At 50.6% G+C, this 27,226-nt stretch overlaps 2 protein-coding genes across 3 annotated transcripts; one reads left to right on the top strand and one right to left on the bottom strand.

The window, feature by feature from the left end:
* Window positions 1-882: 882 nt before the first annotated feature.
* On the top strand, window positions 883-24,379 carry LOC308609232 (interleukin-3 receptor subunit alpha-like; the record flags this gene model as incomplete). Of its 2 annotated transcripts, none has more annotated exons than XM_081222872.1 (11): window positions 883-946; window positions 9,111-9,238; window positions 11,968-12,082; window positions 13,390-13,522; window positions 13,610-13,788; window positions 15,909-16,027; window positions 18,451-18,477; window positions 20,177-20,297; window positions 20,934-21,030; window positions 21,969-22,050; window positions 22,327-24,379. In XM_081222872.1, the coding sequence occupies 11 exons, from the start codon at window positions 883-885 to the stop codon at window positions 22,399-22,401; spliced, it is 1,140 nt and encodes a 379-aa protein (XP_081078998.1). In that variant the 3' UTR covers window positions 22,402-24,379. The 2 variants fall into 2 exon arrangements, with proteins under 2 accessions (XP_081078998.1, XP_081078999.1); XM_081222873.1 differs by having other exon boundaries at window positions 920-946; window positions 11,949-12,082.
* Window positions 24,242-27,226, bottom strand: LOC308609233 (ADP/ATP translocase 3). The gene is made up of 4 exons (XM_081222874.1): window positions 26,990-27,226; window positions 25,909-26,395; window positions 25,216-25,356; window positions 24,242-24,791 (listed from the first exon to the last, which is right to left on the bottom strand). The coding sequence occupies exons 1-4, from the start codon at window positions 27,098-27,100 to the stop codon at window positions 24,634-24,636; spliced, it is 897 nt and encodes a 298-aa protein (XP_081079000.1). The 5' UTR covers window positions 27,101-27,226; the 3' UTR covers window positions 24,242-24,633.

The following is a 27,226-nucleotide window of genomic DNA, read 5'->3' as shown; positions in this document are numbered from 1 at the left end:
CACGTTGCACTTCATGCTCTTAACTAAACTTCCTTCCACTGTTTTGTGAGCCCAGCGTTTCCTGGTGCTGCGTAGAGGGTGCTTTCTGGGTTCCGGGATGGGACGGGAGCCAAGGGTGAGCTCAGACCCCAGGGCGGGAGCACACATACAAACACACACACACACACAGAGGCATGCAGGCATGCAGACCCATATGTGCAGACCTGCATACACGCAGGCATGCATGTACACATGCACACACAGACCTGTGTAGTGTGTGCACACAATACACACAGATACATGCACACACACATGTATGCACACACACAAAGACCTGTGTAATGTGTGCACACAATACACACAGATACACACACGCACACATGAGTGCACACATGCATGCACACAGACATGCATGCACAGACATACACACAAAGACCTGTGTAATGTGTGCACACACAGAGAGACACACGTATGCATACACAGCACACACAGAGACGCACAAACACATGTAATGTGTGCAGACACGCATGCATATGCATATAGAGACATGCAGTGCACACAGATGCGTATACAAGACGCAGAGATATACACAGATACACACGTGCACACATATGCATACATAGTGCACAGACACATAAACACAAGTAATATGTGCAGACACATGCATACACATGCACACAGGCATTCAGTATACACGGATGCATACACACGTGCACACACGCATATGCACACATGCACACACACGTGCACACGCACGGGAGGCTCTCCTCCCAGAAGCAGCTCCCTGCCCTCTGAGCAAGACACCCCCTGGGGGACTCAGCTCCCTCCCTGCAGCCACCCCATGTGGCCACTGTCTCTTCTCCTCCAGCTGGCGCCCACCCTCCTGTGGGAGCTGCCTTGGCCATGGCTTTTGTCTGGCTGGCGGTGTTCCTGGTGCCCGTCTCCAGCCTGCTGCCACCGGACCACGGTAGGAAAAGCCGGAGGAAAACCACGTATGGTCTGTGGGTCCCTGGGGCTGTGTTGTTTTTCAGTGAAACTGTTTACGTTGGGGTCACGGTCGAGCCACTCGGCTGCCATAAGAAATAGTGCAGACACCTCCCATGTAGCCTTCCCCTCAGTCACCCCGGCGGGTTCATCTTGCAAAACTGGTACCTCACATACAGGATGTTCATCCTGATACGGTCAAGACACTACATCCAGAGCTCTTGGTGTAGCTAGGGCGCTGGGACCCATCAGTTTTCCTGGATTTATCGTCACCCTCTCTCTGGGTCAGAAGAACCCCGAGCAGACATTAGGGCAATGGGCTGAGCTCTGTCCTTCCCAGATTCATGCGCTCAAGTCCTAACGAACAGAACCTGTCAATGGGAGTTACTTGGAAATAGGGTCTTTACAGACGTCCCTGAGTTCAGATGAGGTCATGTGGGTGGATCCCCGTCCAGAACAATGCGTGTCCTTATCAGGAGGGGAGATTTGGACCCAGGCATGGACACAGGGAGAAGCCAGGTGGCGACAGAGGAGAGATTGGGGTGCAGGAACAAGTGCAGGAACGCCTAGGACTGGGGTGGCGCAGCCCCCAGAAGCTGCAGAGGTTCTCCAGCTGGAAGGGATTCTCCCCCTGAGCCTCTGGGAGGAACCAATCCTATAGCATCCTGGCCTCCGGGACTGGGAGATATAAATCCAGGTGTCATAAGAGATGCGTCGTCTGGAGCTTGGACAGGCAGATGAGCAACACGTAAGATGCGTTTGGGGCAACTCCATCCTGTTTTTCTCGCGTTCGTAAGGGAGATTTATGGGGGATAGGGTGCAAACCAGGGTGTCCGTGGCGTCCAGGAAGTTCCCACCATCTTCAAGCACGATGGTGATGGATAGGAAACAATTCACGACGTGATAGTGAAGTTCGACCGTGACACGCGTTAAGGAGGCGAAAAGACAGTGATATAGATTCTGAAGCTGCCGTGCCCGCCTCTGACTGCCAGCGTCCGGCTGACTTCGGGTGACAGGTGTGGCTGGGAGAGAATATCCCAGGTGGGGTGGGGTGCAGAGCCAGTCTGCTGCTGGTGGAGAGCACCCACGACCAGGCATCAGAACCCCCAAGGGAAGCCACGCCCTCGGCCCCGGGGTACGGAGAGTCTACGTTTCCTGGGCGCCCAGTAGTGAGGGCACCCAACTCGGGGTGCAAAGACCGGGATGCTTACAGGAGAACAAGAGATATGGTGTCCTCCAGGCGGGCATGCTGCCTTGGAGAGGGTCTGCAGAGAAGCCCCTCCCATCAGGGCTTCGCTGAGTGACCAGTGGACCCAGGACAGTGACCAAGCCTCCTGTCCAGCTCGCACAACGCGCACATGTGGAGCGGAGCTGGTACCCCCCCCCCCCCACCATGGATGCTGGGTGCTTGCATCAGGCACGGTGCCCTGCGCTGCTGTGACGGCCATAGCATTGCCTAAGCACGAGAAGTTCGTTCCTTCCTCAAAGAGTCGTGGAGTTCAGATGGTGTGAGTGTGTGTGCGTGCGTGTGTGTGTGTGTGTGTGTGTGTTGGGGCATAGGTATCATTCTTCTGGGGACTGCTGGCTTACTCAGCTCAGGCTGCCTTAACAAAATACCATAGTCGGGAGGACTTAAGTGACATACATTTATTTACCCCAGTCCTGGAGACCAGACGTCTGAGGTCAAGCTGTCCCAGGGCCGCGCTCCCTCCAGAGGCTCCCGGGGAGGGTCCTTCCTGCCTCTTCCAGCTTCTGGGGGCTCAGGCGTCCCTGGGCTTGTGGCCGCCTCCCTCCTGTCTTCACAGGGGGTTCTCCCCGGGTGTGTCCCTGTACCCAAATTTCCCCTCTTCATAAGGACACCAGTTAGATTGGGTTAGGGCCACAGTATGGCAGTGGGACCTCATCTTAATTAATTACATCTGCACTCACCCTATTTCTAACTAAGGTCCCATTCTGAGGTTAGGACTGCAGCATGATTTGGGGAGGGCTGGGGAAAGGACACAGCTCAGTCCATCCCAGGTGGCTCTGTTCCATGTACAGACCCGGGATCCTTACATACGGATGGACCCGGGAAGCTCCATCATCTCCTTGGAGGAGTTTGTAGAAGGATCACACGGGAGTTTTTAGAGGTCTGAGCTAAAAGGACCACACATTGCTTCTGTCCATTTCCTGGACTCCAAGTCAGTCACGTGGCCGCACCTGGTGACCAGAGGGGCCGGGAGATGTGGGAGGTCTGGGAGGGGAGGGGGCTTTCTCCACATCTGAGGCTCCCACCCCCGCCTCCTCTCTTTGTCTGCCCCTCTTGTTCTGGGCTGAGGCCGCTGCCACCTTTGTGGTGACTTCAGGCCCATGGGTATTCTGGGGTCACTGACCACAGGCAGGAAGTGAGTAGCTTTCTAGGAGCCAAAAGCTGAAGGAAGCAGTCAGCATGTTGTACAGTTCTAATATCTCCCCCCAAAGCGCCCTAAAACTACAACGTTGGTCAAAGTGCATTAGAGGGGCCGTGGGTACAGGACATCATGGAATAGAAGCGTTGAAACCAGACACCTTGTCTTGTTCGAATCATACGAAGAAGTGGTTAGTCTTTCCCTACTGAGTCTGAATTAGCGCCAGGATTTTCATAGATTTATCAGGGGAAGGATATTTTCGTCCATGTCTAGTTTGCTGAGAGTTTTTAATCCCAAAGCGGTGTTAAACATTGTCAAAATGTTTTCCTGCTTCTGTTGAGAAGGTCACCAGTTTTCTGTTAAAGGGGCAAATTATAGTGATGGTTAAAATAACCTTGCATTCCTGGAGTAAATCTCTTGAGTCAGGAGGTGTTACCACTTTTATACTTTACCTGATTTTATGTGCTAGTATTCTGTGAAGGAATTTTGTGTCTAGGAGTATAAGGCGTATTGGGCTTCAGTTTACTTTTAATGTTTTGATTTTGGTATCGGGATAAAGCTGCCCTCATAAAGTGAGTCAGAACATGTTTCCCGCCTTTCCTCTGTTTTTGGAAAGTTTGTGCACATTGTTACTATTTCTTTTTTAAATTGCTGGTGGAATTCAGCCGCAAAGCCATCTGTGCCTGATGCTTTCTTTTGGGGACGCTTTTTCATTATATATTCTATTCCTTTAATACTTAACAGGATTATTCAGGTTTGCTACTTATGTCAGTACTGCTAACGTGTGTCTTTCAAGAAGTTGGTTCATGTCATACATTGTTGAAGGTATTGGCATAACTTTTGTTCAGATTACCCCCAATTCTTCTTTCAATGTCTTTCAGGATGTGTATCAGTGTCCCCTCTTTCATTCCTAAAATTGGTCTTTTTTTTGTTTTTTTCTTGATCGGTATAGCGAGAGAGAGGCTGTTCAATTATATTGTCTCTTGTATAGAACCAGCTTTTGGTTTCCTTGACAATCTATATAGTTTTTCCATTTTCTTTTTCACTGATTTTTTTTGTTCCCTTTATTTTTTTTAGGGATTTTGCTTTAGGTTTAATTTCTTTTCAGTTTAATTTGTTCTTCTTTCTCTATCATCTTCATATGGAAACTGATTCTTGAATTTAAACTGTATTCCTAACATAAACATTTAATGTTAAAAATTTCCCTGTAAGCATTGCTGTAGCTGCATCACACTTTTTTCTTTTCTTTTTTTTTTTTGCTTTCATTTTCATTCAGTTCAAAATATTTTCTACATTTCCTGTGATTTCTTCTAGGATGCACATGGTAATTTATCAGTATGTCGTTTTGTTTGCAAATATCTGGTGTGTTCCAGATTTTAAAAGACTGATCTTGAATTTAATGAAGAGAGAACTGTAGTCAGAGAATATATACACAGTGAATGATTTAAACCTTTTTAAAAGGACTGACACTCCCCATGCCCGTACGAGGTCTACTTTGATGAATCTTCTGTTTGTAGTTGATAAAAATGTGCATCCTGGGATTTCCCTGGTGGTCCAGTGGTTAGGACTCTGCACTTCCACTGCAGGGGACGCGGGTTCCAGCCCTGGTCAGGGAACTAAGATCCCGCAAGCCGTGCGGCTCGCCACACCCCCCCAAAAAAACCCCAAAAAATGTGCACCCTGCCGTCATTGGTTAGAATGTCCCAACAATGTCAATTAGGTCATATTGTTGATATTTTGTTCAAGTCCTGTATATCCCTTCCGTTTTCTGTCTGTTCTATTAGACAGGGAGGTGGTGCTTATCCTTTATGTATTTTGAAAATGAGTATTGAGAGAACATATGTGAGGATGAATTGGCCACTTAATCACTTGAAATGGTCCCTTCTTACCCCTGGAAATAAAATCCTGGGATAAAATCCTAGGTTTTCTACAACTGGAGTTTGCATAACATATGCTTTCCTATTATTGCCATTTAAACTATATTGAAAGTACCTTTCTTGCAGACAGCATACTGTGGGGTACTTTTAACATCTAGGCTGACAAACTTTCCTTCTCACTGGAGTGTTTACACCCTTTGCATGCAATGAACTTATTAATATGATGGAATGTAATTCTACCATTTTGCTATTTGTTTGCTGGTTGTTTTTTTTTTTTCTTTCAGTTTTTCTTTTTTGTTCGCCCCCTCCTTTCCTGACTTCTTTTCAGTTACTTTTTTAGTGCTTTTTTTGTTTTTGTGTTTTTCTCTACCATTGGCTTTGGGGCTAGCCCTCTTTGTTCCGTGGCTTGTGTGGCTCCTCTGGGATGATTCGTTCAGTACATACTCTCTTCAAATAATGTTATTCTACTTCACATAGAACATAGGAATCTCAAAACAGTATACTTTTACTTCCTGCCTCATCCGTTATGCCCTGTCGCACATGTACTTCTACATCTCTATAAGCCCACAATACACAAGACAATATTTTTCTTTTAAAGAATTATCTTTTTAAAACATTAAAAAATGGGAAAGCTTTCCATGTTTGCCTACATTTTTACTATTTCTGGTATGCTTTTGTTGCATCTCTGCTCATCTTGTTTCCACATTCCTTCGTGAGTTTCCATCTGGTGATTTCTCCTTCAGCCAGAAAAGCCTTTTTTGAAAACATTTCTTACAGACCTGCTCTTCTGGCAAAAAAACAAACAAATTAAAAAATACAAAAAAAAACCTTTCACTTTTTGTTACTATAAAAAGCCTTTATATTTCACCTTCCATTTATCGCTAAGATATAAATTCTAGGTTGACCAGGATTTGTACTGTTTTCTTGCAGCATTTGGAGAAGTTATTCTGTTATCTTCTGTCTCCCATTGTTTCTAAACAGAAATCAGCAGAAATTCTTATCTTTGTTCTCTCATAGGTGCTGTGTCTTTTTTCCGTTGGTTTCTTAAGATTTTCTTGATACCACTTTTTAAAAAGGCATTTGAGGAAGATGTGTCTTAGCGTTTGTGTTTGTTGGTACGTGTGTGTCTGTGTATCCTAGGTAGGGTTTTTGAGCTTCCTGGGCCTGTAGGTTTATAATTTACATTAAGTTAGGAAAATGTTTGGCCATAACTTCTTCAAATATTTTTCTTTGGGGGCTTCAGTGTAGATCATTTCCATTGTCTTCCAGTTCATCCAAGTGACTTTTTTCATCTCAGATGCTATATGTTATACCTTTAAAAATTCTGTTTGGTTCTTCCTTTATATCTTCCATTCCTCACTGCATAGTGTTCCTGTTTTCCTTCAAGTCCTCTAACATATTTATAGTGGCTGTTTTAATGGACTTCTCTGTTAATTTCATCGTCGGCCACTTAGGGGACGATTTCTATGACCTGATATTTCTTCTGGTCACAGCGAACACATTTCTGCTTCTCTGCGTGTCTAGTAATTATTGGGTGCTGGATATTGTGAAGGATGGGTTGGTGAGGGTCTGCTTTGGTTGCCTTCTTTAAAGATGGTGAGTTTTGTTTCAACAGGCCATTCCTTTATTGGTGGGTCACCTTGTTTTGAAGCTTTTTCAAGGTGAGTCACCTTTAGTTTTTTCTCTCCGACAACAAAGGCATGACTCTTCTGGGGTCTTTACTGACTTCTCAGTGTTCAGCAAGGAATCTCTACCTTGTCCCGTTGGATTGCGAATGTCTCCCACCCCAAAATACACTCTCAGAATTGTTCGTCTTAGTTTTCAGAAAGCCTAAAAATAGTTGATTTATATATTTGGCCCAGTTTTCTAGGGGCTTATGGTGACAGATACATCTGAGACTACTTTATCATGACTGGAAGAGTATTTCCCACCAACTATAGTTTTTCAGAAGCTCTAGGGTTGAGAACACTATGTCCCTTTTCTTTCAGAGTACTGGACGGTCACGAGTATATTGCAGTAAACACTCTTATGTGTATTTGCATTGATTTTGTTTCATTTTGTCTTTACAGATTTGCTTTTACTTTCTTCTTTTTGCATTAAAGTTCTTTTTTATTTGCGAGCACAACTGTAATTGGGTGGATAATAACCACTCTAAAGGAGCATAGGTAGATTTTATGGAAAACATAGTGACAGAAAAATCCCTTGTTACATTATTTAAATATATATGGGCGTATTTATATAAATATATATAATTTTATATATGTATATTTCATATTAGATTATGAAGATTATTTAAAATTTTTAATTTTAAAATAGTTAAAGTTGTAAAGTTATAAAAATTAAAAACAAACTGAAATGTAATAAAAATACACTAAAACTCATATTTTCTACTGCATCAGTCATAGCTGTTTTAATGATATTTACTATTGTTTTGGAAGAAGTGAATATAAGTTCTGAGGCGTAAGAATCCATTAAAAATTACATTTTCACTTGTAAGAAATTTCCCTAGGGAAGTTGTTTTTTAAGGAATAAATTATCCTTATAGTTTGGGAGACCATAATACCAGAAACCAGGATATTCATAGGGTTTGGTCTTACTTGTCAAACTAAGGTTTTTTTTGTTTTGTTTTGTTTTTCTGTGGTATGCGGGCCTCTCACTGCTGTGGCCTCTGCCATTGCGGAGCACAGGCTCCGGATGCGCAGGCTCAGCGGCCATGGCTCACGGGCCCAGCAGCTCCGCGGCATGTGGGATCCTCCCAGACCGGGGCACGAACCCATGTACCCTGCATCGGCAGGCGGACTCTCAACCACTGCGCCACCAGGGAAGCCCTCAAACTAAGGTTTTTGATCCTGATAACTGATCACACTGCTTGCGGTTTATAAACAGTCATTTCTGCGAAATCCTCTAAATGAGGGGTCACAGATAACAGCTAAAGAAATGTCTGATGGACCTTTATAGCTCTGAGTTGTTGGCCCTATGTGATTGCTTCATGAAGCAAGTCAATGATAAAACACGTGGAATTATTTGGTCTGCAAACTCTGACCTCCGTCCCCACTGACAGCATCATACGAAGATGTATGCATTTTGGGTGGTTTTCCAAGAAGATGAGAATTCCTGTGGCACTCTGTATAAGAACATAAATATCATTGTGTAATGATCAGGTCTCCTACTTTATGAAAATATATATTCCATTATATATACTTGTATATAAGTTTATATATTTTTATATATTACATCTCATATATGCATGGTATATATTACATTTAGAAATACATTACATTAAAATTTATATATTTTTAATATATCACATTAAAATTTCTTTTTTTTTTTAAAGATTTTCTGATGGAAAAAAAAGTGGACCACTTTTAAAGTCTTTATTGAATTTGTTACAATACTTCTTCTGTTTTATGTTTTGTTTTTTTGGCCCCGAGGCATGTGGCATCTCAGCTCCCCAACCAGGGATCGAACCCGCACCCCCTACATTGGAAGGCGAAGTCTTAACCACGGGACAGCCAGGGAAGTCCCTACATTAAAATTTCTATTGCAACTTGCAAAGCATTCTGAAATCTCAGTCTGTAGAGCAGACACTGAGCCAACTCTCTAAGCCTGAATTGGTTTTCAGTGAAAACGACCTTCTTTGACCTACATGGTTAAGAAAGGTACATTTCACATCAACGTGGATGGCAGAAGTGATTTGCTTTTCTGACTTTCTTCCCCCATTGTTGGGAGGGTGAGCTGGTGAGCTCACTAAGGTCCTACAGATTCGGGGCCTCTGCCTGCTTCAGGCAACCACTTCTCCATGTGGAACTCAACTTCCCAAGGGGTAAGTGGGTAGGACAAAGTTTAAGCGTTGTGTGCCTCTCCCCAGACTCTTACGCTATAGACATTTCAGATCCAGACCCACCAGTTAAGAACCTAAGGATGGAGCCAGAAAGAAAAAGATTGACCTGGGACCTCCATGGAAACATTTCCGAAATTATGTGCTTCATCAATTCAAAAGTTTTCACTAAGGTAAACCGTCTTCTCTGCACTTAGCATCACAGAGACACGGGTTCTACTCCTGGGCTCAGCTGTGGAATGTGGGGTCCTTTACGGGCACTGCGGCTTGGGGCTCCTGATCTGTAAGACATCCAGAATGGTACCCACTGGAGAGGGTTGGTGTGGAAATGGGCTGAGATACTGCAGGTAGAGAACTGAGCCCAGTTGAAAGTGAGACCTCGGGAAACACTGTCCCCCTCCACCATCCCCTGCCCCCCACTCAAATCCCCTCCTGTATCAGAGGATTCGGAGGGCATGAGAACTGTGACACATCTCACGGGAAGGCCGTGGTGAGAATTCCAACCGTTGAGCAGTTTCATGAGAAGGACGCACCTATCAGCGTCCTTGGGAAGAACCTTGGTTCCCTCAAATTACTCCCAACTGAGTACCATCCAAATCACACCCCATGTTAGTCTGCTTGGGCTGCTGCCGTAACACAGCACCACACACAGGGCGGCTTAAACAACAGACATGTATCTCTCCCAGTCCTGGAGGCTGGAATCTGAAATCCAGGTGTGGGCAGGGCTAGTCCCTCCCGAGGCCTCTCTCCTGGGCCTGTAGACGGCCGTCTCCTCCCTGTGTCCTCACGTGGTCGTCCCTCTGTGTGTGTCTGGATCCTGATCTCCTCTTCTTACAAGGACAGCAGTCCTATGGGATCAGGACCCACCCTAGTGACCTCATTTTACCTTCATTCCCTCTTTAAAGACCCCCAACTCCAAATACATTTCCATTAAGGGTTTGGATTTCAATACATGAGGTTTTTTGCGGAGGGGGGGGTGGTGGTTAGGGCACAATCCAGTTCATGACAAACCCCTATGGGATTTTAATGGAGCTTGGCCAGTTGACCCTAAACTCTATCTGCAAGAACAAATGTTGCAGAAGAACCAATAAATTTTTTTTATTAATTTATTTATTTACTTTTGGCTGCATTCAGTCTTCGTTGCTGCGCGTGGGCTTTCTCTAGTTGCGACGAGCGGGGGCTACTCTTCATTGCAGTGCATGGGCTTCTCATTGCGGTGGCTTCTCTTCTTGCAAAGCATGGGCTCTAGGCACACGGGCTTCAGTAGTTGTGGCGCACGGGCTTAGTTGCTCGCAGCATGTGGGATCTTCCCGGACCAGGGCTCGAACCCGTGTCCCCTGAATTGGCAGGCGGATTCTTAACCACTGAGCCAACAGGGAAGCCCAGAACCAAGAAATTTTGATAAGGAAGGCTAGCGATTAAGAACTTGCCCTCCCAAGTATCAAAATGTACTAAGAAGCTACCATCGTCCAAAGAGAGGTATTGGCTTGAAAGGGGTGGTGTGGATTAAAGGAACACAACAATCCAAAAACAGAAACAGGCATTTGGGGGAATTTTCTACATCATTAAGAAAATAGTTCTGATCAGTGGAGAAATGACAGTCTATAGAAGAAACGGTACTTGCCCAGTTTCCAGAGGGACTAAAATTGAGGACTTCCCTGGTGGTCCAGTGGGTAAAGCTCCATGCTTTCAATGCCGGCGGCCCGGGTTTGATCCTTGGTCGGGGAACTAGATCCCACGTGCCGCAACTAAAGATCCCTCACACCGCAACGAAGATCCCACGTGCCTCAGCTAAGACCCAGCGCAGCCAGAATAAATAAATAAATAGGACTAAAGTTAAGTTGGATGATTCCTTCACACATGACATCAATAGAAATCAAATATATTAAATACATATTTAAAGGTACGTATATTAAATATATAAAATATCTAGCTATTTTTCTAACGGCTGAAGTAGAAGCCAATATAGCGGACAATTTCAAAATATGGGACCCTCTTGAGATTCCCTCGTATGCTGTATCTGCATCCTTGGGCAGCGGTGACCACAGTTTGCTCCCTTGAGGACAAGGACCACTCAATTCTCAAACCTTCTTTTTGCTTCTCAAATTTTCCTGCCTCTTTTCCTGTTTTTTGTTTTTTTGTTCTCAAATCAAAGCAATACCTGCACAGAGTTTAAAGAGGAAAATAGTCGTACGGGGTTCGTTATGACAAAATAGCAACTTTTCAGTGAGACATCACTTTTTCCCTTTTTACACCTGATGCTGTTGTTCTAGACCTCTGCATCTCTCTATAACACACATTCTTGATTCATTCAGTTTAGCCAAAATGTGTTGATTTTTCTCCTAAGTGATCCCCAACTCACCTCCCCAGCAGTTGCCATCCTCAGCTCACACTCTCTCCTCTCTCGACAAATATTCAGTTTATTATAACCATATAAACACTGTTCACACCTGAGCCATGTGGTTAATGGGGATTTTTCTTTCCTTTCTTATACAAATGTTCGTTTCTCCTACATTTAATAATTTCCGTTTCCTTAAGTTTTTATCTGTTTGCCCAGTTTGTCCATCACTACTTTACCATCACATTCTTGGCCAAATGGCTAAATATCATCTAAAAATATCAAGGCATTCTGCCAACTCTGTCTTAGAACCTTCTAGGATGTTTTTTCCTTTTGGTGAGTGATTTCTTCATTTTCATCTCCCTCTCTCTCTCTCTCTGCATGAATACCAAGCCTCTGGCTTTGGATGTTGAGGAAAACTAAAGAAAACCTATAGTTTTCTTTCTTTCTTTCTTTTTCTTTCTTTCTTTCTTTCTTTCTTTCTTTCTTTCTTTTTTTAATCTAAAGTCTCAGTGTCTTATTAGTTCTCCCCTAATTATGAATAGATTGTTCTGTCTCTCTCAGGCACGGAAAAGCACGTATTGCAGTTTTCCTGACTTGTCATGCCAAGCTACAAACTACAGCATCAAGGTGACCAAAGGTCAGCCATTCTCCACGTGGATTCAGTATCCTAGTCAAGGTGAGGGGAAGATGCTCTTTCAGGGTTTCCTTTGCTTTCAATCATCCGTTAGTGCTCTGAATACCAAAATAATGGCTTTTACCTTGGATGGGTATCCAGGGACATAGCTTCGTGGAAAAAAGACCATCTCGGAGGGTCTCCTGCAATTTCATGCATGGCACCTGCCTGAATGAACAGAGCTGTAGAAACATAGAGCAGTTTTTGTTGCTGTTGTTGTTTTTGTGTTTTTGCTTTTTTGTTTTGTTCTGTCTTTTTAGTTTGAGAACAGAGTCTTATCATTTTCCTCATGCCAAGCAAACAAATTGTCTGATCCCATATACAGTTTGGACAAAGAGAACACCAATAGCAAGTCTGAACACTTCTTGTGCTCTTTGTCAGGAAGTTGTAATATCACAAAACTGTGCTCTTCTGAGAATGGGAAAACGAGGAAGATAAACTCTGGCTCCAAATTGTTGCAAATGCAGTTTACGTTGTTGGATTTTTCTTTTCCCCTTTCATTAAAAAAAAAAAGTGTCTTTCGTGACTCTAGCTGATCCAGGTTTCATCCAAAATATGTTACTTCTTAGGGTTCTGATGGCAACGGACTTTAGCTGAGGAGTAGGCAAAGAGAAAGATAGTTCCTAAAAGGCTGTTGGGCGTTTCTTAGGCTTAGGGTTAGGTGGGCAGGGTTGGGGGCAGGAGGGGTCCGGTGAGGGTATATAGGGTCATGGTGGGGCGGGCCATGGGCGGGGAGCCTTGCAGGGACGGGAGTTGTTACCATTGTAGAAACGGTAAGCGCTACATGGATGTCTCTATTATTTCTTTTTTTTTTTTTTTTTTTTGCGGTACGCGGGCCTCTCACTGTTGTGGCCTCTCCCGTTGCGGAGCACAGGCTCCGGACGCGCAGGCTCAGCGGCCATGGCTCACGGGCCCAGCCGCTCCGCGGCACGTGGGATCTTCCCGGACCGGGGCACGAACCCGTGTCCCCTGCATCGGCAGGCGGACTCTCAACCACTGCGCCACCTGAGAAGCCCCTCTATTATTTCTTAGAACCGCGTGAGAATTCATAAGGATCGCTAAAAAGGGACTCACTTAAAAAAATTTTTTTTAAATTTTATTGACGTATAGTTGATTTACAACGTTGTGTTAATTTCTGCTGTCCAGCAAAGTGACTCAGTTATACATAAATTTTCTTTCATATTCTTTTCCATGATGGTTTATCCCAGGAGATTGAATATAGTTCCCTGGGCTCTACAGTAGGACCTTGGTGTTTATCCGGGACTCAGTTTTTTTGTTTTTTTTTTTTCCCCTCTTCTTTGCAAGCCCAGAAGGGAATCCCAGGGCGGCTGCAGAAAACCTGACCTGCTGGGTTCACGACGTGGATTTCCTGACGTGCAGCTGGGCGGTGGGCCGGGAGGCCCCGGGGGACGTGCAGTACAGTCTGTACCTGGAGAACCTGGAGTAGGTGTGACCTGGGGCTCGCCGGGGCTCCCCCGGGCTGGAGCGGGGGCTCCAGGGCCGGTCATGACGCAGCCCCACCCCTCACAGCTCCTATGAGAAGTGGCCGTGCTCCCAGTACACAACAGATGAGCAAGGGACGAACGTCCAGTGCCGTTTTCACAACATCTCTGTGTTGTCCAAGGATCAAACGCGTTTCCTGGTGAACGGCACCAGCAGTGGCTCCAAAATCCCCTGCTCTGAAACAAGCGATAGATTAGCCAAAATCGGTGAGTAAGACGATGTGACACCTTCTTCGTGTGCCGCACTTGGCTGGGAGATGCTGCGTGCTGTCCTGCAACCGAATACCCCAGGCTGGGGGCTTAGATTACACACTTCTCTCCCACAGTCCTGGGGGCTGGGAGTCGGAGCTCGCGGCGTGGGCACGTCAGTTCCTGGCGAGGCCCTCTTCCTGGCTTGCGGGTGGCTCCACGTTTGCTGTGTCCTCACACAGTGGAGAGCAAGCTCTGGTGCCTCTTCCCCCCGCTTCTTTCTTATTCTTATTTCTTACTGGGGTAGAGTTGTTTTACAATGTTGTGTTAGTTTCTGCTGTACCGCGAAGTAGAGTTCCCTGTGCTGTACGGCGGGCTCTCATTCGGTATCTATGTTACACACCTTAGTGTACGTATGTCCGTCCCAATCTCCCAATTCATCCCACACCCCCTTGCTCTGATTATAAGGGTACTGATCCCATCGTGGGGGCCTCACCTTCAGGACCTCATCTAGCCCCGAGTATGTCCCCAAGGCCCTGCCTCCGAAGCCGTCCCACTGGGCGTCAGGGCTTCCGCACATGAATCTGGGGAGTCACAGACACCTAGCTCACAGCAGCCGCTCTGTGTTCCCTGGACCTAAGGAAGCATCTCCAGAACGCACCTAGCAGGCGGCTCTGTACACCCCATCCACCGAGGACAGCCGCACCTTGAGGCTGGGGGTCTCACACGGGTCGCCCCTCTCCAGGCCCTGTGTTCAAAAATAGCTCAAAAATAGTTGTTCTTTTTGTTTGAATCTATCGACTGCAGGTTTTCAGAACACCAAACCCATCTTAGCAAAGCTCTGTCAATACTTTTTACATTAAATTAGACCCCCCCCGCCCCCCACATTAGGACAGCTTCAAGCCCCATGAAACCTGGCCCCTCGCCACCCTGGCTGGTCCACGTGTAGCCGGGAAGCATATGAGCAGAGAGGTGGGTGCAAAAGGGGAGACGATGGGGGCCTCCGGTTCAGAAGCCTGGATGGGGCTCCTGCCTTTGTCTGTGGTGTCCCCCCGGCCCGGAGCCAACCTCACTCTGATGCCGCGTCCCTCACACACCAAGCGCCCCTGGGAGAGTGCAGCCCTACACGTGTAGCCCTGCCCGCGACTCCGCACCTGTGCTCCCGCTCCAGCCCTGCTGTCCACGTGGGGTGTCCACAGCCTGGTTCCCAGCAGGGGTGGTGGGGTGATGCCAGCCCCTGTGACAGTGGGAGTGGAGGTGGCCGGAGGTTTGAGTGCACATCAGTGGGGGGACCCGGGACTGGGGACCACCCCATGGTGAGCCTGGGTTTCCTGCCAGGGGTCCAGGTGGGATGCTGAGCAGACACCATTGGGGTCCTGGTGGGGGGTCAGACCTGTAGACCTAGACGAGGTCCCTCAGGAAACTGATGGAGCTGGAATCAGGGATTTAGAGCACCCCAGGGAGGGCAAAGGGCGGAGCCCTGGGACAGCCCACAGAGGGGGGCCTGAGGGTCCTGGAGGAGCTGGGTCCCACGCTGGGGCGGGGGGGGGGGGGCAGGTGAGAAGAAAGCAGGGGATGGGACCCGGTCAGAGTCCAAGTCTGGGGCAGAAGATTCCGGGTGAACTTTTGGGAGTGGAATTGGCGGCCAAGGTCATGGGGGTAGGACTGGCCCCGGGCAGCTCGGGGAGGGGGCCAGGCTGCCCTGGAGGTGGGGTCTGAGCAGAGCCCATTGGTCCAGTGGGCAGGAGGGAGGGAGCTTGCAGCTGGACCGCGCTTTGCTCCCCCTGCTGGAGAAGCGTAGCCCCAGGGACTTGAATCGCCGAGAGGGAAAAGAACAGGGCTGCTCTGAGGGGTGTCCCTGCACAGACAAGAAGAAAGCTTTGCGAGGGCCTCCGAGTGGGTGAGGGGTCCCCCCGGGCCAGTGTCTGAGAGCTGGTCCACAGGCTCAGTGACCCTAACCATCCCAACAGTTTTCTCTCCCTGTCTCTGTCTCTTGATACTTTTTAACCTTGGAATGACATTTTCCTCTCTTTTCCCCCCCTGAGTTTGTAGGAGGCCTGTTTTAAAGGTATCTCCGGGGGGCGGGGGGATTCTTTTTTGATGTGCTTTACTCATAAAAGTGTTTTTTTCTCCCCTAGAGGTATTAGCTGCTCCCAACATCACTAGCAGGTGGTGTAACCAAAGCTACTTGTTCATGCAGTGGGAAGTGAGGAGTCACCTTAATGATGACTTCAAGTATGAACTGCAGATACAGAAGGTAAACGGCTTCCTGGGTGGGCATCTCTTATACTCTTACACCCCCCCTGGATTCTGGGGCCTTGGGGGTAGGTGAAACATTCAAAAAAAAAAAAAAAGAGGAACTGTAAAATAAATGAGCTTTAGCAAAACTCTAAGTGTTTGGCCGTTTGAATGACACCGCTGACATTGGAAAGGAAGTCAGGATATGGAAGGAAATGCTTGCATATGTTCCGTCAGGGTTGGGGTAGAGGAGGGATGTTTACCTGTCAACACTCAGAAGATACACAACCCTACAGAAAAAGAGCAAAAGGTTGAAACAGCCACTTGGCGAAACTCTCTCTGACCGTATGTCACAGAGCCTGCAATTCCCCTGCGAGAAATGAAACCAGTAGCCCCCAAAGATGGGACCTAAGTGTTTGTAGCACCTACGTGTATAGTGGTCCCTAAACAGGACGCGACCCTAGGGAAGGGATGAGCAAAATATAGCCACACGGTGGAATCCTATCCGCCAAGAACTGGAGGGTCCCGTGTGTATGTTTAAAAGTGTTATGAAAGAAACGATTTACACAGGAAAATTCAGAATGCTCTGTAGCGACAGATCTGAGGGCTGGGTCAGGGGTGCAGGGAGGAGGGCATGGAGGAGAAGCTGGAGGGGATTTGGGGGTGATGGACACGTTTCCTGTATTGTGCCGGTTTCGTGCACACGTTTGCCAAAGTCAGCAGATTATATGCTCTGCTGGTGTGCTTTGCTGTATGCAAATCATACCTGAATAAAGCTACTATTAAAAAAATATGCTGGAGATCACCGGTATTCTATACTCAACGGCTGACATAGTTAGTGACTATGTTTATTTTTCTGTGCGTGTTACATTTATTTATACTTTATACTCAACTTTTTCATAAGCCTAAGACTGCTCAAAAAAATGGAGTCAATAGATTAAAAAAAAAGGACCAGCTATTTTTGAGCTAGGTGGTATTTTGTACTTAATTGTCTACTTGTAATTATTTATTGTTTATTTATTTCTGTATTTATTTATACTCAAAAACTGCTTGTACTCATTTCTTCTTTTTTTTATTTTATTGAAGTATAGTTGATTTACTCTGTTGTGTTAATTTCTGCTACACAGCAAAGTGATTCAGTTATACCCATATATACATTCTTTTTCATATTATTTTCCATGATGGTTTATCACGGGATATTGAATATAGTTCCCTGTGCTACACAGTAGGACCTTGCTGTTTACTCAATTTTTCTATAAACCCAAAATTATTCAAACAAATCTATTAGTTAAAAAAAGACGGAGCACTTTGAGTCAATCAGTATTTTATACTCAATTATTTACTTATATTTATTACATTTATTTATTATCTATGTTCAATTACTGCTTATACTCAATTTTTCCACAACCTTAAAACTACTCAAAAAATCTATTAATTTAAAAGACCAAATATTTTTGCATTAATCAGCATTTTATACTCAATTATTTACTTATATTTATCTTTTATGTGCATGTACCTGTTTGTGTATATTTATTATTTATATTCATGTTCTGATTATTTCATACTCAACTCTTCTATAAACCTAAAACTGCTCAAAAAACTAGTCCATAAACTAAAAGAAAATGAGTATTTTTGAGCTCATTGGTATTTTTATACTCAATTATTTACTTATATTTATTCATTATGTCAATGTATTTATATACTTATTACTTATACTCAATTACTGCTTATATTCAAGTTTTCTATAAACCCAAAACCACTCAAATAAAGTCAAATCTATTGATTAAAAAGACCAAATATTTTTGAGGTAGTTGGTATTTTATACTCTACGATTTACTTACATTTACTATTGTTCTCTACTGATGTATGTATTATATTTATTATTTAGGCTCAACTAGCGTATGGTCAATTTTTCTGTTAACCAAAACGGCTCAAAAAAATCAAGTCTATAAATTTTATTTTTTTAATAAAAGACCAGGTACTTAAAAGATTTTTTAAAAAATTGAAACATAGTTGATTTACAATGTTGTGTTAGTTTCAGGTCACAGCAAAGTGATTCAGTTATATACACATATTAACTGTATATATATATATTCCAGATTCTTTTCCATTATAAGTTGTTACAAGATAGTGAGTAGAGTTCCCTGTGTTCTACAGTAGGTCCTTGTTATTTATCTATTTTATATATATAGTAGTGTGTGTCCATTAATCCCAAACTCCTAATTTATCCCTCCCCCTGGTACTTTTTAGTTCATCGATATGTTATACTCAGTTACCTCTATTTATTATTTTTGTGTAAAGAAGTATTATTCTATTTATGATTTCTACTCAATGACTGATTATTTTATCCTCGATTTTTCTGTAAACCTGAAGATGCTCTGACAAATGAGGGCCCTTCTTGGGGATGGGGTCAGGCACCCATGCTCTGCTTTTCTCTTACAGGGTATGGAGCTCGCCTACAAACAGGAGGTGGGTGTCCCCCCACCCCCGCCCCAATCTGACATCCCAAGCGCAGGTTCCTTATGTCTGTTACTGTCCAGTGACTCTGAGATGAAGCTCCCCAGTCCATAGACCAGATGCCATCACCTGCCTGGTGCTGCCCTAAAGGTCCACCCCCCGGCCCCCAAATCCCTCAGGATGCGGTGGGAGTGTCACCATGCCCTAATTCACTAACTAACCGCCTCTAATGTGCAGAGGCAGCTGCTTCCGTACCGTAACTACCAGCCACAGACCCCATGACCCCGTCTCTCCTTTGTCTCTCTGTCTCTGTCTCTGCCTCTTCCTCCCGTCTCTGCCTCTGTCTTCCTGGGCTTCTCCTCTGTGTCTGGGTCTCTCCTCTTCTGTGTCTTAGAAGGACCCTCTCACCGGATGTAGGGCCACCCTCCTCCAGGAGGACCTCATCTCAGACCCTTCCCTGCATCATGTCTGCAAAGACCCTTTGTCCGTGTGAGATCCCATTCACGGGTACCAGCTGTTAGAATATGAACTTATCTATTGTTTTAGGGGAGACGATTCAAATCAACACTAGATATTGTGTGTGTGTACATACAGAGGACCACACAGTGTGGGCAACAGAACTTCATTCTCCCCCAGTCCTGGGGACCAGACGTCTGAGTGAGATAAAAGTGTCCCAGGGCTGAGTTCCCTCTGGAGGCTCCAGAGAGGGTCCTTCCGGCCTCTTCCAGCTTCTCTGGGCTTGTGGCCGCGTCCCTCCCGTCTCTGCCTTTTCCTCCCATCTCTGCCTCTGTCTTCCCAGGGCTTCTCCTCTGCATCTGTGTCTCTCCTCTTCTGTCTTTTAGAAGGACCCTGTCATTGGATGTAGGGCTACCCTCATTGAGGAGGACCACTGCATTACATCTGCAAAGACCCTGTTTCCAAATAAGTTCCCAGGTTCTGGGGGGACGAATCTTCTTGGGGGGACCCCACTGAATGTTCTATGGGCTCCATTCACTGCCTGACACCCGAGATGCCACCACTCTTCTTGACCTCACCGGCGGTGGCCACCACGGATGCTGACCTTCTAGTGATTAGAAAGAATATTTTTGTTTGGATGCCAAGAGCCTGGGCTGAGACGCAAAGGGAGCTTGAGGTTCCAGGCCCCTCTGAGCACCAGGCACCTTCCTGTCTCCCAAGGGGGGCTGGCCGGGCTCTCTCTTGGGCGGCTGTCTTAGTTCCCTGGGGCAGCCGTAAAAACGACCCTAGACTGGGTGACTGAGAACCACAGACATTCACCCTCCCCCAGTTCTGCAGACCAGAAGCCTGAGGTCAAGGTGTCCCAGGGCCGCGCTCCCTCCAGAGGCTCCAGGGGAGGGTCCTTCCTGCCTCTTCCAGCTTCTGGGGGCTCCAGGCATCCCCGGGCTTGTGGCCGTATCCCTTCCATATCCACAAGGCGTCTCCTTGTGTGTATGCATGTGTCTGTCTCCGAGTTTCCCCTCTTTATAAGGACACCAGTCATAGTGGCTAGGGGTCCACTGTACCCTATCCGACCTCCTCTTAACTCATCACATCCGCATCAACCCTATTTCCAAATAAAGTCGCCTTCTGAGACGCTGAGTGTTAGGACCCCAACACGTGAATGTGGGGAGGACCCACTCAACCCCGTGAAGGCCCCGTTCTTCCGCCACGGACCAGGAATGGACTTTCCCCTCTACTTTCTTTTAAACTGCAGACCTATAAAGCCTTCTTGGAGCTGAACAGTCCTGGGACCTACACGGTGCAAGTAAGGGCCAGGGATGCCACCTTCTCCCATTACAAACCTTGGGGCCCGTGGAGTGTCCCCCAACACTTCGGTGAGTGGGAGGGTCCCTCCTGTCTCTTCCAGCTTCTGGGGGCTCCAGACGTCCCTGGGCTTGTGACCGCCTCCCTCCCGTCTCTGATGGACTCTGTGTGTCCAAGCTGTTCCATGGAGCTGCGCTGGGCGCGCGGAGACGGCTATCGCCAACACTCTGAGTTACAAGAAAAACCTTTTAATGCAGTTAAAAAAAAATCGAAATTGAGGCGAAAAATCCGTGATGTTTAATCCATATATTAAATTCAAGAACTAAGGCAGCGAGCACCCAGGACGCAGCGCGGCAGGGAGGGAGGGAGGTGGGGAACAGACCAACCTCGGCCCGGCCCCTCCCAATAGGCGAGGCTGACACCCCGTTCCCCCCGCCCGCGACCCGAATTGATCCGAGGGGTCGGGGCTACCAGCCCCCAACTCCAAGTGTCGGTCGGTGGTCGGGGAGTATCGGGATTCTGGCGACTTGGGAGGGATTCCCGCGGGGCCCGGCCCGGTGCGCAGGTGGCCGCTGTCCCCAGGTGGACGGCGCTCCTGGACGCGCCCCCCGCCCCCAGTGCCGGCCACCTCCTCCCCGAGCCCCCGGGGAGGTGCCGACCCCGGCCCTCCCGGGACCTGCCCGACGCGTCCCGCCCCTCTTCCCTAGTGTGTGAGGAGGGCGCGCGCCTCCCCGTCTGGCTGACGTCTTTGCTGATCGCGCTGGGGACGCTGCTGGCTATGGGGCTCGTGCTCCGGTTTTGCAGGTGAGCCCGCGGGCCCCTGGTTTGCGCGGTCGTTTTCTGGAGCGCGATCCGCAGGCCACGCAGCCCGCGCTGCCCACTCTCCGCTGCCCCCGCCCGGCGCGCCCGCCGGTCGCAGGCCACCGCCTCTCGTCGCCCCAGCGGTCTTTTCCCAACCAGACCCTGGTTTCTGCCATCTGGTCCCTGCCGCCCGCGGAACCCAAGGAGTCGGGTCCCCCGTGCAGCACCCTGCGGGCCCCTCCCTCCCCAGCACCTGTGCGGGGTCTGCAGTCAGACTGCCCTGCTGGTCCCCACATGCCCGCGCTGTTCGCTCCCTCACACCTCATCCCGACGCATCCCCCTCCACCCGCGCCCCCAGGACGGGGCTCCGGGACCCCTCCCCAGCCCGGCAGGCAGCAGGCGCGCGGCAGCGTCAACCAGGCCGGTTGCGGTCCCTTCCACTGGGACCTGCGCGCTGAGCCGAAAGGGTGTGCCCGGCACAGGCCCCGCCCAAACCTGCGCCCCCCCCCGCCCCGCCTCACCCCCCAGCCCCGAGCGCCGGCTCCCGCCTCGTCTGTCTGCTGGCTTCACGCCCACCCCACCCAGCCGCTTCAGGCTGAGCCGCCCCGCCCAGGGGCTTGGTTTGGGAGCGGATGGGATACCGCCCCAGGGAGGGGACCACCGGCTCCTCGCGGAGGCTGTGGGGAGGGGGAGGTTGCCATGGTGATAGGATGGGGTCTCGGGAGAGGCGACGTGGTGGGTGCGGTGCAGCTGACCGAGCAGATGCAGCTCTGCTAGGGCTCCGCTTTCGCATTCCCGCACGTCTCCTGCAGGGACCCCTCCCAAAGGAGGCTGGAGTCCTGCTCCATCGGGGCCTCGCTGGGGTCCTCTAGTGGACGCGGCGTCTCCCCTGCGCTGGTGGGTGCGGGTTTCAGAACCGGTGTCTCTCTCTCTCCTCCGAGGTTCTCGGTGATGCAGAAGCTGTTCCCTCCCATCCCTCACATCAAAGACCATATCAATGGCAAACTTCAGAACGGAAGGACGGTACGTGGTGGCTCCCGCCGTGGGACACATCTGGGGCCAGGTGCCCGCAGCCCCGCCCAGGGAGCAGGGCACTGCTGGCCCTGGAGGGTGGCCTGGGACGCGATGGGCAGGGGAGGAGCCGGCTCCGGTCCTGTGACACGGGCGGTCACCCCGAGGTGCGGGTCCGGGAGCCTCCCGCGAGGTGTGTTGTGTGCTGGCCCAGCCCCCGTGGCTTTCCAGGGTGCACTTGCCCCCCCCTGTGGCTCTGCCACTCACCTCGCCTCCCTCACCCCGCAGATGACCTGGGACCCCGACCAAGACAGCCAGGAGGAGTGTCCAGTGGTCGAGGTGCATGTTCCGGGGGAAACATGAAGCTGATGCAGAGGCCCGGTTTTCCGCCAGGCAGAGGGCGCACAGCCTGGTCATGGCGGGTCGTGGACGTTTCAAGCGGGGTCAGGGATGCGCAAGCCTGGTGCAATTGACACGGGGTCGCCTCCAGGAAGAAAGGACAAAACACGGGTTGGGCTCATGTCTCGAATACAGGGCTGTTTTCCTCATCCGTGGCCCCCGGAAGTGGGGGTCACCCCCCAACGCCGCTGAGACCCACTTTCCAGCCTCCTGGACTTGGCTGGTGCTCACATGTCCACTGCGTTTGCTCCTTCCCAAGTCCGTTAAGGGGCCCTGCCTGCCTGGTTTCTCTGTCTTTAACTGAACTTTGTTTTCTTGCTGCATTTCCCCTTTGTAAGCCCCTTAATTCACTTGCGTGACAACGCGGGGCCAGGGGGCAGTGTCTACATCCCTCCCCTGGCTACGTGTGCGACCCCAGGAAGGCACACGGGAGACAGGCGTCAAGGAGGCAGGAAAGGGGGTGTCAGGGCAGCGTGGCCTGTGGGCCTTGGGGGCCCACAGGTGCCAAGGAGCGGCCCTGCGTCCAGACATGGTCGTGGTGGGCAGTGAAGACACCCACGGAAGAGGACGCCCACGTGCACAGCCTGGCCCACGGGAACCCGAGTCTCCAAGAGGCAAGGCTTCCCTGGAGGACCTCTAATTTCGTTCCCTTGTTTACACACTTAACACGTCAAGTTCTTTAGGGAAGAATTCACCCCAAATGTCAGATGCACACTTGCTAAGCTTTGCGGAAGGCACCCCTGCCGAGTCTGCAGGATGGCGCACAGTCGATGGCCCGAAATGCACACGGGTGGAACCGTGTCCCAGTTCTGACCCTGGCAGTCAGCACAGGTCTGGGTAGAGAGATGACGTCCCCTTCCAAGTGACTCCACCCCAAGGGCTGGGGCCCAGGCGGGTCAGAAGCCCAGGCGGCTCCTCGGGACTCCTCTGTGGGACCCACGTGGGTGTGTGGTGGCTGGTCCTGTCCTGTTCCTCACCCAGCACCAGCAAGGTAACCTTGAGGAAAGCCAGCTCCAGCTTGTCTTCTCTGACCGACCTCACCCTGGGCTGGAGATGGAAGCTCTGCTTTCTGATGAACTCAGCCAGCCTCGGGGCAGTCCTGCTGTGGCCTGCAGCTGGCTTCCCCTCTCCAGCCCCTGCAGTGGACCCGTCTGACCTCTGCAAGGTCACTTGGTGCTGGAAGCTCCACGTGGACCCAGGGGACAGTTCTGTTCTTGGGCGGCTCTATGTGCGACCCTGAGGCCTCAGACTGGTGATGACCCCGCAGGCAGTCCCGGACCCTGAGAACACCCAGAGCAGGCCCCAGAATACATCCCGTTCCCCCCACGCTAACGTACCAGGACCCTGGGGTCAGCCCGGGAGAGACGCTCAAAGCAAGTTCTCTCCGTGCAGTAGACATCAGGCTTCCCGCAGATACGGCTCCAAGGGGGGAAGGATGCTTGCCTGCCTGGGGCTGGGGGTCGGGCACACCTGAGAGGGAGCACGTGCCCACCTTGCAAGGGATTCCCCCGCGAGCCCAGGGCAGGGGTGGCCCGCGGGACACACGGCTGCTGCCACCCTGGGGGGCTCCTCTGTGGTTAAACCCCAGGGACAAGCCTGGAAGGGCGGGCGCTGGGGGAAGGGAACTTCAGGTTAGGAAGCCCCAGGGTCCCCGCATCCGCGTGCTCCCCTCAGCACCCGAGGGCAGCCCTGGGACAGGCCAGGCCACAGGTGGGCAGCCAGGGCCTCCCCCTCCCCAGCTTGAGACCCTGCTGTTTCCTGCTCCCACCCCACAAGGCCGCTCGATTCATAAACAAAACCAGCGTCCGTGTGTCCTACTTTTATTGTTTCGCAGCAGAATGCCCGACGTAAAACATAATTGCAAATATTCGGCTGTGCAAAAGAGAATAGTGCTTAAGTACAAATGGAGACAAGGTTTTCTTAAATAAATACTTAAACACGAGTCGGTCCTACAAGCACCTGGAGTCTAGGTCTGGCGGGTAGAGGCGCCTCACCGCCCGTGGACCCACGAAGACATCACGATTCCCCTCCCCCCGTAACCAATACATGGACCCAGGGCCGATGGTCTCAAGGAGCCCTCTGCGGGGGCCGCCCCAGCCCTCCGCGAGGACACTGGAATTTCTCGAAGGTCGACGGTCCGTAACAGGTACTCCTCTATGTGGAGGTGTTGGTCGCTGTGGCGGGCGGGCAGGGCGCCTAGATGACCTTCTTCAGCTCGTCGTACAGGACCAGCACGAAGGCGCCGCCCATGCCGCGGAGCACGTTGGACCAGGCGCCCTTAAAAAAGGCTCTGCCGCCCTCGTCCTTGAAGATCTTTCGCCAGCAGTCCAAGGTGCCCCTGTACATGATGTCGGCTGCGGGGAGAGGGCGGGGGTCATGGAGAGGGTCACACACGGCGCGAAGCAGACCCCGGAGACACGGTACAGATGCTGAGCCCCAGCTGCCGCCATCCAGGTGGCTAGGCGTTTCGACCGCAGGAAAAGGAAGCTCTGGACACCCACCGTTTGGGTGGGGATCAAACGCAAACTCGAGCCCCAGCCTCCCTAGGGCCCAGCACACTCGAGGGTCAAGGGCAGAGGTGGCAGGCACCCGGCCCAGGCCTCCCCACGAAGCCCGGCTACTTCCCTCTGGGACGAAATGCTGCCCCCCCCGCCCCCCCGCCTCGGCACGAAGCACCTCACGTGCTGGCTATGCACCTCCGAAGGGCCGAACGCCGGGCCACTCAGCGATGCCCCACCCCCAGAGCACGGGATGCCGGGAGCAAGGCAGAGACGGTACCTCCTTTGCGCCCCGACTGCATCATCATCCTCCGCCTTACGGTGTCGAAGGGGTAGGAGACCACGCCCGCCACGGCCGTCACCGTCTGCGCGATCATCCAGCTCACCACGATGTGCGTGTTCTTAGGGTCGGGGAGCATGCCTGCAGGGTCACCGTGAGCGTCAGGCCCCGGGGCCGCACACGTGGCCGCCCCCAGCTCCATGCTGGGTCCCAGCACCAGCTGACACTAGACCGGTCAGACTGGGGTCAGCACACCAGCCAGAGACGGGGAAGCCACCTGCAGGCTGGGAGGACGGCCCCAGAGACCAACCTGGTACCCGGCGGCAGGGGCCTCTCTAGAGGGAAACAGATGGGCCGTGAACTGTGTCCTCCCCCCAAAATATGCTAAAGCCCCAAGGCCCAGGACCTCAGAGTATAACTGTACTAAGAAATAAAATCTTTTACAGAGATAATTAAAGTAAAAATTAGGTCATCAGGGTGGGACCTGATCACATAGGAATGGTGTCCTTCTAAGAAGAGATTGGAGCACAGACACACACAGAGGAACAACCCTGTGAGGACACAAGGAGGAGACTGCCGTCTACACGCCCAGGACAGAGGCCTCGGGAGGAACCAGCCCTGCCCACACCTGGATCTCAGATTCCAGCCGGCCCAGCACCTTGACAATCAGCCCCGACAGCAGAGCGCACTCACCTTTGGCTGTGTCATACACGCCGAAGTACGCGGCCCGGTAGATGATGATGCCCTGCACAGAGACGTTGAAGCCCTGGTACAGCCCCCGGATGCCGTCAGACTTGGTGATCTTCACCAGACAGTCTCCCAGGCCTTTGAACTCCCGCTCCGTGCCGGATTTGCCGACGTCAGCCGCCAGCCGGGTTCTGGCGAAATCCAGGGGGTAGACGAAGCAGAGGGAGGTGGCTCCGGCCGCCCCGCCGGAGGCCAAGTTGCCGGCGAAGTACTTCCAGAACTGCGTGTGCTTGTCCACGCCCCCCAGGAAGATCTGCTTATACTTATCCTTAAAGGCGAAGTTGAGGGCTTGTGTGGGGAAGTAGCGGATGACATTGGCCAGGTTGCCCCTCCAGAAGGACAGCACACCCTGCTCCTTGGGGATGCGCACGATGCAATCCACGATACCCTTGTACTGTTTGTCAGCCGCGATCTGCTTGCTGGCGTGCTGTACCTGGGGGTAGAGAGACGGGGGTTTTACACGAGGGCCTAAGTCAGACGCCCCCAAAGACCCCCAACGAAAGGCGCTGTCTTCGTAAGACAACATGTGCATGGGGCCTTTAAGCTGCCCAAACGTCCTACCGGGAGAAAACCATCTTTTGGTCACTACGGGTCCCTGCAAGTGTTACAAACAAGAAACTGGCAAAGATGTTTCCATTAGCGCTACATTTCTGACAGCCCCGCACGAAAACAGCTTATTCCGGCTCAGAGCCGCAAAAAGGGGTACAAAAAGGGGAAAAGAACCGAAGTCCAACGAAGGGCACGAGGACTGCCCTCGTGACCCGCGCAACGCCCAAGGTCACGGCCTTCGCGCCGCGGGGCCCGTCCACGCGGCTGCCGCATGCGCATGCGCGCCCGTGGCCCCACTTCTGCGCATGCGATAGCGCCCGCGTGACGCGCGCCCGGGCAATCCCCGGAAGCCGGCGGCGGGCGGACAAAGCGGCGCAGCCTCCCGCTTCCGGTGCACGCGGCCTGCCCGGCCCGCTGTCCCCGCGCCCCGGACCCTCGCACCTCGCCCGGCGTCCGCGTGTGCGCAGCCGGCTCCCACCTGTAGCAGCAGCTTGACCCGCTCGATCGGGGCCACGGCCGTCTTGGAGATGGCGGCGGCGATGCCTCCGGCCAGGAAGTCCTTGGCGAATGAGATGGCCTGTTCCGTCATGGTGGCGTGGCGGGCAACGCAGCGGGAAGAGAGCGGAGGGGAGGCGCGGAGAGCCGGAGGGTGGGCACCGCTGGTCTGCGCTGCCGCCGCCGGGACCGAAAAGACGGCGCGGCCAGCGCGCAGCCG

Source organism: Mesoplodon bidens (genome assembly GCF_964165515.1).
Source record: "Mesoplodon bidens genome assembly, chromosome: X".
Classification (NCBI taxonomy): domain Eukaryota; kingdom Metazoa; phylum Chordata; class Mammalia; order Artiodactyla; family Ziphiidae; genus Mesoplodon; species Mesoplodon bidens.
This window is presented reverse-complemented; position numbering and strand designations above follow the sequence as displayed.